The sequence below is a fragment of the Engraulis encrasicolus genome, chromosome 23 (assembly GCF_034702125.1).
Source record: "Engraulis encrasicolus isolate BLACKSEA-1 chromosome 23, IST_EnEncr_1.0, whole genome shotgun sequence".
NCBI classification, from domain to species: Eukaryota; Metazoa; Chordata; class Actinopteri; order Clupeiformes; family Engraulidae; genus Engraulis; species Engraulis encrasicolus.
In genome coordinates this window covers 51060832-51073878 of record NC_085879.1, presented here as the reverse complement: position 1 = coordinate 51073878, position 13047 = coordinate 51060832, and the positions used below count along the sequence as shown (strand labels likewise).

The 13047-nt window shown below is 41.8% G+C and overlaps 1 protein-coding gene across 1 annotated transcript; it reads left to right on the top strand.

The window, feature by feature from the left end:
• The first annotated feature begins 1455 nt into the window (after window positions 1-1455).
• On the top strand, window positions 1456-12312 carry LOC134440071 (GTPase IMAP family member 9-like). Its single transcript, XM_063189999.1, has 4 exons — window positions 1456-1483; window positions 2348-2611; window positions 7398-7637; window positions 11650-12312. The coding sequence occupies exons 1-4, from the start codon at window positions 1456-1458 to the stop codon at window positions 12222-12224; spliced, it is 1107 nt and encodes a 368-aa protein (XP_063046069.1). The 3' UTR covers window positions 12225-12312.
• The last annotated feature ends 735 nt before the right edge of the window (window positions 12313-13047 follow it).

The following is a 13047-nucleotide window of genomic DNA, read 5'->3' as shown; positions in this document are numbered from 1 at the left end:
ACATTAACACGAAACAAACTTTAATTTATGTATTTATTTATTATCATTATGATTATTATGATTATTATTATTATCATATCGTTTGTCAAGATCCAGTTGGGGGAGCGCACGTCAGAGCTCCCGGAGCGCGCCTCAGAGCTTCCGGAGCGCGCGTCAGAGCTTCCGGAGCTAGCTCCGCCTTGCTCCCCCTCAAAAAAAGCCCTGGGTGTGGCCAATTTACTGTTTGATACCATCAGTGAGGTATTGCGATCTGGTACACGGTATAAATACTGGCTAGTCAGTCATTTATGAACAGAGATATGTGGAAGGTGGGAAGTCAGTGCATAAAAGTACATTTTCAAGATTATAGGGCTGGCTGAGGAAGCTAAGTGGCTGAAACCTTACATTTCACGGCCGCGGCCCACCGGGACAAGTTCCCGATCTCCCGACGGCCATTCCGCGCCTGGGCTGTTGCCACCTGAAATATTTAAGTATGTTCAACTGCAGTGTGCAGGGGCCAGGGGGGGATGACATCTCCACCCTGAGCACATCGAGTCCCCTTGTCATCCAGCGCTAAGCTTCTACACAGGAAGAAAAATAGCTCTGGAAGTCATTGCACCGCGCTCTCAGAGGAAAGACGCGCGCATGCTTCTAGAGCAAGACCGATTCTTGCTGCCCTCCTGACCGGTGTGAATGCTTGTGCCTGTGTGTGTGTGTGTGTGTGTGTGTGTGTGTGTGTGTGTGTGTGTGTGTGTGTGTGTGAATGTGTGTGCGTGGTAGGTCCTGTACGTTGTAACGTGTGCGTGGAGATCACCTGTGCCCTCGGCAGGCACGCACGCCTGTGGGCACCGTTTCCTTCCCGTTCCTTTTTGGTATTTTTCTTGAAGTGTACAGAACTGTTTGTCAGTATAACGCACATTGCTCTCGTATTTCGGGCCATGTCCATGCCTGTATCACTCTAGCCCTATTGGCTTTTGTTTGATGTGCCAAATGTATACTAATCATGTGTGTTCTTAAATTGCATGCCGATTTGATCTTGGTGTTACTGGTTTGAATCAAAATATATTCTGGGGAGGAAGTCCCCCAGTGGTGTAGTCGTGCAATCATCTGTTTGAAATTGGTAATTATTATTTTAATTAATTACCGTAAAATATATACCCCATACTAATTACCCCAGAATATATTTTGATACAAACCAGTAACAACAAGGCACAGAGGTTCGTGAAGGACACCAGAGTCTGGGTTCGGATAACAGTTCACAGTTATTTCTATTCTTAAGTATTTTATAAATAGACCACAAAAATACTACTTCAGTCAGTTAGGTGGACTGCACAAAGGTCCGAATCAGCCAATAAAACCCAGTGATGATCTCCCTCAACCCCAAAAGCGTCAAGTAGGAAACAGCACACTTAGCACAGCAAATTGGGTTAGATAAAATAGGCAAACAAAAGCCAATAGGGCTAGAGTGACACAGGCATGGACATGGCCCGAATACGAGAGCAATGTGCCGCGCGTTACACTGACAAACAGTTCTGTACACTTCAAGAAAAATAACAAAAAGGAACGGGAAGGAGACAATGCCCACAGGCGTTGCCCCGGGACCAACAGGATAGCGGTTTCGAGCATTGCGCTTATTGCTGGAGTAGCCAGCCAGCCCAACGCTGCACATGCAAAGCTTTCGTCCCCTCCTGAGTCCGACTCTGAGAGAGAAGGGGCGGGGCAGGTCTCTTCTAAAGGGCCGTACACACACACATCGCTGCTAGCTTCTCGCTTGCTCGTCTACTCGCCTCTCTTTCATGGAATGTTCGCTGAAAGTTCCCGCGGCTTTAACTGCCAATGAACAGGCGAGAAGTACCGAACTCTGCCTTCCAATTGGTTACTCGCTTACTCGCCTCAATCGATAAAATATTTTCAACTCGGGATCCGCTTACATCGCATCGCTTGTACAGTATTCGCCTGCTAGTCTCGCTGGAACACTTTGACATTCTATTGAGTTAATTCGCTGAGCGAGTAACTAGCAGCGACGTGTGTGTACGGCCCTTAAGTGTTGTCTGTTATCGTGCATGCTGGGAGTTGTAGTTTGGCTATTGTTGTAAGCAGCGCTCGGCCAGTTTATGAAAAACAATAAGATTTTTTTTTTTTTGGAACGTTGGCGAGGCGGTGTCGCGTCTTTGGCGAGGTGGGAAACACTGTAATATAGTGCATATTTTTTTGTGTTAATACAGACTCCTGTAAAGACATCTTCAACATCTTCTATGAAAGAAGGTATATCATGTTTTATAATCTGTATTATATATATATATGTGTTTCGTGTCCTGACTGGTGTGAAGCATGTTCTAAACTCTGGCCCTTCTGCATTCTCCTGCAGGTGTTCCTCCTCCTGGTCCGATCCAGTTTGTGTCAGTGCAGCCAGACTCGGTGTCGTTACGCTGGTCACCTCCAGAGGGCGCTCCTGGCCACAGCACCTTCAAGGTCACCAGGACAGGTGTTCAAAAGCACCGCAGCTTTACTGTGACAGGTACAAGTTTAGATGTGACAGGGCTGACTCCAGGAGAGAAGTACCACTTCACTGTGGCCACCCTCAGCCAAGATGGCCGCCAGAGTACACCTGTGGAGGGAGCTGTTTACACAGGTGAGAAACTCTGGTAATGCTTTACAATAATGTGAAAATGGTGAATTACATGATTCATGAATGAAGTGATGATTATTCTGTCAGTAGTTATAACGAGTCACATAGGACTTGCTGTTGGTGTCATATGGACTAACTAATACGTTAATGTGGTACGTCAAAGGTCAGTTAATAGTATGAATTACTAGTGGTAATTCTTCAGGTATTACCAGCGTGGATCAAAATCCTGCCATATGGATCCAATCATATCTGCAACAGACCTTAAACAGGCTACTTCACACAGGTTCCATGACGACATTGTGCCAGCAATAGCTTGCAACCGAGCGCTGATGGTTCTGTTATGTTTGAAACTAGGACGGGGGCACGCAACCTTCATCTCTGTTACCTGCTGACTGTGGCTTAGAAGCAACCTCTCCTGACCTAATGTCTTACCGCACGAATACACCGGCCGCGACCTGAGCGAGGCGAGCGATGGAAGTAGTTGACTTTGTATTGAGTTGCGCGTCAAAAGTGATTCGGGCAACTAGAGGCGATTCACACGATGAGAGCGACAGTTTGTAGTTGAACAGTTGAAACAGCCGCCACAGCCAATGGGAATGTTGGAATGCTTGTATTCTGCTTTTAACAGACATACTTTAGTCCCTTCAATCGCTCGCATCACTCTTGCTGCACAGAAGCGATTCTCTGTTGCTTGAATCTCGTTGCGGCTGGTTTATTCACTCGATTAGTCTCACACTATCACTACATTATTTTTTCCCAAAGGCTGTAAATATGGGCAATACTTTCACTTCGCAGTTCACATTTTTGTTGCCTGCTCCCATTTTATTATAGCTCACTCTGTGGGAATATTCACAAATATTCACGACTGATGAGGCTCTATTGACTACTATGACTATTACATACATACTATTTACTATGACTGATCAACCAAGTCAATACATCATTAGAGGAGTCTCCAATAACCATCACTGTGGAGGAGGTACGCTCAGAAGGCAGAATGGGTATGGAGTAAAATGAAGAGTTGACCATTAAATGGTCATGCCATTCTGTGATAGGCTGCAGCATTCCGAAGTTAACTAATTTTGTGATCTTTATCAGAACACAGTGTCTACATGGCTTAAATACGATAACGTTTTGATCCTAAATAATATTTAAGCCCCGTTATATCGTTATAGAAGTACAAGAAGTAGTCTCATACAAGCTTGTAGCTGCCTGGTTCTGGTAAAATGCTAACGTTAGCTTACCCGGTTAGTGTTTGAGGGGATTAAAGTGAGGTGGTTCTTGGATATTTCAGAACGCCGTGGAGAGTCGGTCAGAACTCTTATGAATGCACATGAGTCCGTTACTTTCTTAAGTGAATGTTCTTTATTCTTGAAGAAGGGATTACAACTTAGATAGCCATTGGGCTTGATGAAAGGACTGTATAGCTGCTTTGGGTGTGACTGTGTGGTCTATAAGAAAGAAATATAGGCCCCTACAATAAAGTATAATGAGTACTTGCAATGAATTACCTCAGCTACATATACAAACGGGCTACATAACCGAGTGGCTAGATAAAGTGCCTAACGCACGACGGCATCAATATGAAACACAAATATCTCGACTGAAACATAAAGACACTTCTTCCTCTTACTTCTAATTACTTATTGGAAATCTACATAAAGACTACATGTAAATTTACCGATTTCACTAGGCAGATAATTATCTAGGCATACGTTATTAGATCAAACATTCAAACGGTAACGTCTCACTCGACTGACAGCCGACATTTAAACTAACATCCAGCACGAAATTACTGTCTAAATATTTTAAAAAAAACATACGAGATATGACAGCATTACTACTCACTGTTTTCAGTACGCACACTTCTTGAATCAAACAGCAAACTAAATGGCTAAAACATGTCAACTAAACTGTAAACTTAAAACTTAACGGACAGCTCTGAGCTGCGCTGGCATCTTCTTCCTGGCACTGCAAGCTCGCGCAGCCAACGTTCTCAATCAGAACGCAATCTCGCGCTCAGTCCAAAGCTTCCTTAAAGAGCTAGACGCCCTTTTTAACAGTTAGCTCAAAACATCCAGTGATCAAATGACAATGTGGGGTAACCTATTTGTGTTACATAAGTTTGTGGTGCATTTTTACATATATATCCATGTTAGTTGTGACATTTATAAGCATTTAGGGTCTTTAAATTAAGCAAAAAAGTGATGTTGGAAATCACAGAAATCGCCGCCATGTTTTTCTACAAAAAAAAAAAAAAACTCCCGCCCTTGCTACATATACGCCCATCTGATTGGTTATTGGACCATCTCATTTGCATGATATACAGGTCCTTCTCAAATAATTAGCATATTGTGTTAAAGTTCATTTTTTCCCCCATAATGTAATGATAAAAAGCACACTTTCATATGTTTTAGATTCAGTGCACACCAACTGAAATATTTCAGGTCTTGTATTGTTTAAATATTGATGATTTTGGCATACAGCTCATGAAAACCCAAAATTCCGATCTCAAAAAATTAGCATATCATGAAAAGGTTGTCTAATAATAATAATATTAAAACAATACAAGACCTAAGATATTTCAGTTGGTGTGCAATGAATCTAAAACATATGAACGTTTATTTTTATCATTACATTATGGGGGAAAAATGAACTTTAACACAATATGCTCATTATTTGAGAAGGACCTGTAGAGAACTTGCCTATATCAAATCGCGTCCCGCGGCGGGATTGCTTCACCTCCGCGCTGTCAATATCGCTCAATATCGCCCCCATTCAAAGTCAATGAGAGCGGAGCGGAATTTCGCTGTGTGGGGACGGGCCGTAAGAGTAGCTGTTAGTAGCCTACTCACTACTCATTAACACCCACCTGCCTGTTAGATATAATACGTACTTGCTTAGGCTGACAAGCAATGTAAAGTAAGACTGGTGCAATATGTTAAATTACAATGTGAAATTCAACGCAATTTTAGTTGCCATCTCCTTCCATTCACTTGAATGTGTTGCTTTATTAGCTTGTTAGTTTTGATAATACACTGCATCATTTCCAGTCCAGAATGACAATAATAATAATATGCTTATACAGTATGTTATCATGCTGAGTGATGTAGCATTGCAGACCAGAGCAGGCTATATATTGCATAGTTGGCCTATGTACTTCAAAAGCATGACAGCCCACCCATCTTTTCCCTTTCCCTCACTCTGTCCCTCTCCAGTTTAAAACACATAAATAACTTCCTTCTCATTCTCCTATTCACAAATGTATTGCCAGAACTCAAACTCGCCTAGGGCACCAAATAAGCCAGACCCAGGCTGTTAGCCATCAAAGTAGCCTAGGCTACCTGTGTGAAGTTGGCACCCCATATGTTGAAAATATGAATAAAAGCATTTTTGTTCGTGTCTGCACGATTGTGCAGGCAAAATGAGCGTTTGTGCCTAAACTGTCTTTGCATTTCAAGAGGTTGGTGTCCTTAGGTCACTCAGCACCCCCTCAACATCCAAATGACTCAAAAATGGTTGGAATCGTTTGTGCAAGTTTGTGCAGGCAAAATTAACGTTTGTGCACAAACGGTTTTTATGTTATTTAACTTTAATTTTATTTAATTAATGTTACTTAATTTTTTTGAAAGTAGGTCACTTAGCTGGTTGTGCATTATATTTTGAAGGGAGATCTTTGATTATTGCCACATAGTAAGGACAAATTGCATTCTCCACTATGTTGTAACAGTTTAGCTCCATCATAATCATGGCCGTAACTACCATTTAGGACACAGAGGTCATGTCCTCTGTGTTTTTTTCAGTAATGCAAAATGTAAAATCGATATATGATCATCAACAATGATAAAATAAGTCTGTATACGTCGCCACCGCCATTTATCCTTGTTAATGAAAAAAACTTAAGAGTTTGACTGAAGTGTTTGAAGCATTGTAAATGTACAGTGTGCAGTAAAGCATGCCATATTTGACCCCGGTATTTGAACATGTCTGGTTACGGCCCTGATCATAAGGACCAGCAGGTGATAAAATGGCCAGCCTTTGGTCAATACCCATCACACTGTGAGCACTACAGAAAGGAAAACATTGCTGAACATGACAAAGAATATACCCCCTATTTAAGCTGTCCAAACTCTGTCCAAGGTGGGAATTAACACTGTTTTTATCAGTTGTCAATGTAATTAACTGTTAAGTGCTGTCCTATGTTTTGTTTTTATTCTCCTTTAACATTTTCTAACTGTTATTGTCCCCGTCCCAACTCTTTTGAGATGTTATATTCATGAATATCCCCCAAATAATGATTTTAGTTGGTTTTGATGGTTGATATATTTTCTTTGTACTGTTCTCCATCTAATGTTAGAATCAGATGTTGTGAAAATTACAGTATTTTGTTATTATTCACAATTTACCTGGTGCCACAACTTCTATGGAGTTGGGGTTTGCACATCGATTAACCATACAGTACATGTGAATACAAGTCCCTTTTGTCTGTGACCTCCCTTTCTCTACCTCCACGATACCCCTAGTGGTCCCGACCCCAAGTTTTGGGAACCACTGCACTAAGGAAACAAAAACAAACATTAAAAAATATATATTATTGCTGGGGCATTGTAGATGCTGATTGTTGATAGCAAACAACAAGAAGTACCAGCAGGCTTGATTCCTGTGTGTACATACGACATCAAAATGATTTGCAGGTCTCTCCTCCACAGAATCTCTATATGACAATGGACACTTGTTGTTCCTCAGACATGTTGCTATGGTTCCCTGACTACATGTTCTCCTCTTGCAGAGGTTCCCCCTCCACAGAATCTCCAGGTGAACGTGAATTTTAGGTCACGCAGAGCCACTGTGACATGGACCAAACCATCTGGAGTGGACCGGGTGACTTACCTGCTGGAGATCATCAAAGTTGGAGACCAGAAAGACATCCACACCGTCCACAGAGACTCCTGCCAGTACACCATCACTGGCCTGCAAGCAGCATATTTCACCATCATTGTTACCACTGTTGTTAACAGCGGCCGTCAAAGTAAACCAGCCTACACAACCTTCAATACAGGCATGTTCACCATTATACTTTTCGTTCGAGTTGGTTTGTCAGTCTGTCTGCAGGATGTTTTTGGTTGCGCTGGTCTGTTTGTTTGTTTGTCTGTCTGTCTGTTTGTTTGTCTGTCTGTGTGCTGGGTTTTCCTTGTGAACCAGAAGCTATGTATTGACGCCCAGGGGTCTGGGCTACACAGACCTTTTGGTGCACCCGTGATTCGCTCAATTCCTCCTTTTTCGAAATAACCGGGGCAGCACGACGAATCAGGATCGTAGGGAGGGATTTCAGTGGGTATGACGTTTATCAAACGCAACACCCTCCCCCAGGGTAGTTCGGCTGTGCCCGCCCCCTCCCTGAATCACAACAGTAATGGCGGCGTGCGAGGAGTTATCATGCGTTGGGATGGAAGCAGCAATTTCAGCGGTGTTATCCAAAATACCTCAAGTTGAATTTCTAAAGGACGAGCAGAGAATGGTTTTGGAAGAATTTCTCAGTGGCAAAGATGTTATTGCTCTTCTCCCAACCGGGTTGTTCTGTTTTGGTTCCCGACCTGGCGGCGCTTACGTGACGACACGTCCTACGTCACAAAGCTTCAACGTGAGTGGTCAAAGTGTCATGTCATTCATATGAGGTTGCTCCAACCACGTGCAAGCATCCTTTGACTAAACCACGCCTGCGGAGAGGCGTGAAAGGGCAGTGTGCCAGTAGCCTGTTATGTAAGGGTTAACGTTCGGCGAGAAGGTCGCTACCGTGGAATAGCAGCACGACAGAGAGAATCTTAAGACCCCGACGCGGAGCGGGGACATTTCTTTATTTAATGTTAAGTTTATTATAATTTTTCATGTCAAAAGATTGTTGCTGCGCAAAACAAAACAGTGCCGTTGTGGAACACCGCTAGGCAACAGGTAGCCTAGACAACAGGTGCTGTCTATCACAGCAGCTGATTAGAGTCTTGTTGAAAAGTCGCTTTAGCAGTGAAAAGTCTTGTTGCCATTGACAGCGGTCTGTTATAGACCAACCCGTCCGTTATCGAAAAATAACAGACGTGCGAACGTTGGGGAGCCCCGTTGAAATGAATGGAGCATTCGACCGACGACGTCACACCATATAATAATTACAGGCTACTGGTTCACCAGGAAAGTGCAGGGTAGGCCTAACTCAAAGAAACAGATTTCGATGAACCTTTGTGGAGTTGTTGGAAATGACCAACAGAACAAGTAATTACATTTTGTTGGTGATAAGTATCACAATGACGTGATTTAAAAAAAAAAAATCTTCACCATTGCTAGCCTAGACACACCTAGTGACTACAAATTGAATTGTGGGACGGGGCAAATTTTGACATTCCATTTTCTAACTCCACATAAACAAGGCAGAAAGATTTGAAAAATATAAGATGTAACATAGTCACATATCGTATCAAACAGCTTCCTTGGCAGAGATCTGCACTCTCAGTGCATTTCTAGTTATTTATTGTACAGTATATTATTGCTGTGGTGGTGGTCTCGAGGTGGGGCATAGCAGGTCACATAGACACTGGTGATTTACAGGTGTAGCAGTAATGACGTTAAAGGAGGTCAAAAGCACACTAAACACCCCCTTGGGTGGAGATGAAGAGCTAACTATTATTCAACATTGTCGTAAATTGTAATGCTGTGTGGTCATAGTTACCTTCGCCAAGACAAAGTCGGCGAAGGTTATGTTTTGACCGCTGTGTATTTATTTATTTATTTATTTATTTATTTATTTATTTATTTGTGAATATGTTTGTTTGTTTGTTTGTATGTACTTCGTATAACTCAGTCAGAACTGAGCCGATTTTTATGAAATTTGGTGGGATGATTGGTCATGACCCAAGGAACAATCGATTAGTTTTTGGGAGTGATTGGGTCAAAGGTCAAAGGTCAAGGTCAAAATGTTTGTTTGTACTTCGTATAACTCAGTCAGAACTGAGCCGATTTTTATGAAATTTAGTGGGATGATTGGTCATGACCCAAGGAACAATCGATTACTTTTTGGGAGTGATTGGGTCAAAGGTCAAGGTCAAGGTCACGAAAAGGTCAAACTCAGAAAGAACTGAGCCGATTTTTATGAAATTTAGTGGGATGATTGGCCATGACCCAAGGAACAATCGATTAGTTTTTGGGAGTGATTGGGTCAAAGGTCAAAGGTCCAGGCCAAGGTCACGAAAAGGTCAAAAACGTAAATTGAGCCGATTTTTATGAAATTTAGTGGGATGATTGGTCATGACCCAGGGAACAATCAATTACTTTTTGGGAGTGATTGGGTCAAAGGTCAAGGTCAAGGTCACGAAAAGGTCAAAACGTAAATTGAGCCGATTTTTATGACATTTAGTGGGATGATTGGTCATGACCCAAGGAACAACCGATTACTTTTTGGGAGTGATTGGGTCAAAGGTCAAGGTCAAGGTCACAAAAAGGTCAAAAACGTTTTTCTTTGCCAGGCACTATATGCCAGAAGAACGTGTGCATGCTGAATTGAATAAGAGGTCAAGACTGGGCCAAAAATGTAATATTACGATATTCCGGTCCGATTTAAATGAAACTAACAAAAAAAATTTGGAGAATGTTATGCCCCACATTTTGAAGATGGCCAGAAAAAAATAAGTGGCGTAGGCGAAGGTTTGCGCTCTACCGAGTACCCATTCTAGTTTTTTACTTGTTACTTTATGATGATTTAGGCTCACTAGCCCCCCCCCATAATGGGTCAACACAATGAAGCAGTTCCCGCATACGTTCACAATCCAGCCCATTTCACAATATAATATTTTCTTTTGAACTTTTCTAAATGATCATATGTACTGAGCCACTTTGTCAATGTAAATCGTTTTATTTATTTTTTAAAGGGACACTGTGCAGGAAATGGTCAAAAAAGGTACTGCAACTATGCTGCTCATTGAAACTGTGTCGCCTATTGCCAAATTTGACCTTTTCATGATAGTTTACGAAGTAATAAACTAATATTTTCTTGTATGGCCCAAGTACAGTCATTTTTGCAGCTAAAAATGGCTATTTCTGGAAATTCAAAATGGCGGACTATGGAGAAGATTCCCCTTTTCATGTATGAAAAATGCAATTTTTCCAGTCACAATGAATACTTTTAATTTCATGGTGGTGGTAAATATTTATAGAAAAGGTAACATTAGTGAATGGGTAGCCTGAATTTTGGAAATAAACAACTAAAAATCTCACACAGTGTCCCTTTAAGATTGAATTTGAATTGAAGGGTGTTGCAACAAAATATATTTTTCATCCCACAGTTTGTAATATTGTATTGAATAACTCTGAACACATACAGTACAATGCATAATAAGTAGACCAACAAGAATTTAAACATAAAAGTGTACTGAAGGTGTCCACGCTGCACAATGCATTCTTTGTGGAGAGGTTGCATACTGCTTTTTAACAAGGTGGCAGGTCTGAGGCAGGTCTATGCATGAAGTAGGGTCTTGACTGCTTAACTGGCAGGCAGGCCTCTGTTGGTGTATTCCAATATGACAAAACTAAGACAGTATTTCTCAGGTGCAACAGAGTACAAATCATTTTTGAACCACTGATTTTAGAAGATTTTGAATTTGCTTCATTAATAAAGAACCATGTTGTGTTTCCAGATCCACTGATTATCATCCTGATTGGGAAAACAGGAGTGGGGAAGAGTGCTGTGGGCAACACCATTCTGGGGAGAAAAGAATTTGATTCAAGAAGTGGTGCTTTAACTGTTACACTTACATGTCAGCGAGCATCAACCACCAGTCCACGTGATATTCTGCTGGTTGATACTCCTGGTATATTAGACCCAGAAAGAGATGAAGCTGTAGTGAAAGAGGATATCCGTCAGTGTATTCAGTTGTCCACCCCAGGTCCCCATACAAAGACAGTATTTCACAGGCGCTACAGAGTACAAAAGGTTTTTGAACCACTGATTTTAGAAGGTTTTGAATTTGCTTCATTAATAAAGAACCATGTTGTGTTTGCAGATCCACCCCTGAGGATCGTCCTGATTGGGAACACTGGCGTGGGGAAGAGTGCTGTGGGGAACACCATTCTGGGGAGAGAAGCATTTCTGTCCACATCCACAGCCTCATCTGTCACTCAAACATGTCAACAAGCATCAACCGCAAGCCCACGTGAAATACTGGTGGTTGATACTCCTGGTGTATTACACACAGATAGAGATCCAACTGAAGTTGAAGAGGAGATCCGTAAGAGCATTCAGCTCTCTGCCCCAGGCCCCCATGCCTTCCTGCTGGTTACAAAGGTGGGTCGCTTCACTGACGATGATCAGAATGCAGTCAGGGCCCTCCAGAAGATCTTTGGGGAGAGGGTGAAAGACTACATGATCATCCTCTTCACCGGTGTAGATTTCCTTGGTGAGTCAATAAGCGAGTTTGTGGAGGAACAGGACCCTAGACTAAAAGAGTTGATCAGGAGCTGTGGAGGGAGATATCATGGGTTTGAAAACAAGAGCAGAGACAGGACTCAGGTAGTTGAGCTGATCAGGAAAATAGATGAGATGGTGGCAGCTAACGGGGGACAGCACTATGTATACTAGATAATAGGAAAAGCTGGAGGTCACAAGGAAATACTTTCCCTGTCATGTCAGGCCTTTCTCTAATAGAATACTGTATACTTGTTTTTCCAACCACCCTTATGATAAACCATGATTGTTCAATTTTGATGTATGAATGTACTGATTATTTTCATTAATACAATTACAGTATAATCAGAATAATGTCTCAAAGCTCTTGATTGTTTCACAAACGCAATTCAATATCACACAAACACCCATAGAACACACTGTCGCACAAACACACACAAGCACATTGTTACATTTTTTATGAATATTTACCACTATCATCTCATTCAGGGCATTCCTTATGACTGGGATAATTCCACTTTTTACACATTAAAAGATGGATCTTCATGTCTCCATTTTAGCTGCAAAACTTACTGTACTTTGGTCATACTAGTAAATAATAGTCTATAACTTATTAACTGTCATAGCGATGTAGTACTAATGAAGGTCTATTACTAAAGGCCCTGCATTATGTCATGGTGGTGTAGTACTATGGTAGTAATGTATTACTAAAGGCCCTGCATTATGTCATGGTGGTGTAGTACTATGGTAGTAATGTATTACTAAAGGCCCTGTGCACTGTCATAGTGGTGTAGTACTATGGTAATTACATTTTTTTCAGTGACTATTACAAAGTTCCAGTGACAGGCGGTGTCTGTTAAGGGCTCTGTATCACAGAAACACACAGCAGGCGTGGACCTCTGATGTTCACATTTCACTGCAGTTCATGTCTGAGACAGCAGAGGGCGCCAGAGACTCACACTTCTCTGCTAGTGGCTTTTCTGAGGCTGTGTGTGTG

Excerpts from the sequence above, each read along its gene's own strand:
- LOC134440071 (XM_063189999.1), top strand. The coding sequence starts at position 1,456 with ATGGACATGGCCCGAATACGAGAGCAAT. Across the intron at positions 2,612-7,397 it reads GGAGGGAGCTGTTTACACAG|AGGTTCCCCCTCCACAGAAT; the intron begins GTGAGAAACTCT and ends CTCCTCTTGCAG. Across the intron at positions 7,638-11,649 it reads TGTTAACAGCGGCCGTCAAA|ATCCACCCCTGAGGATCGTC; the intron begins GTAAACCAGCCT and ends TTGTGTTTGCAG.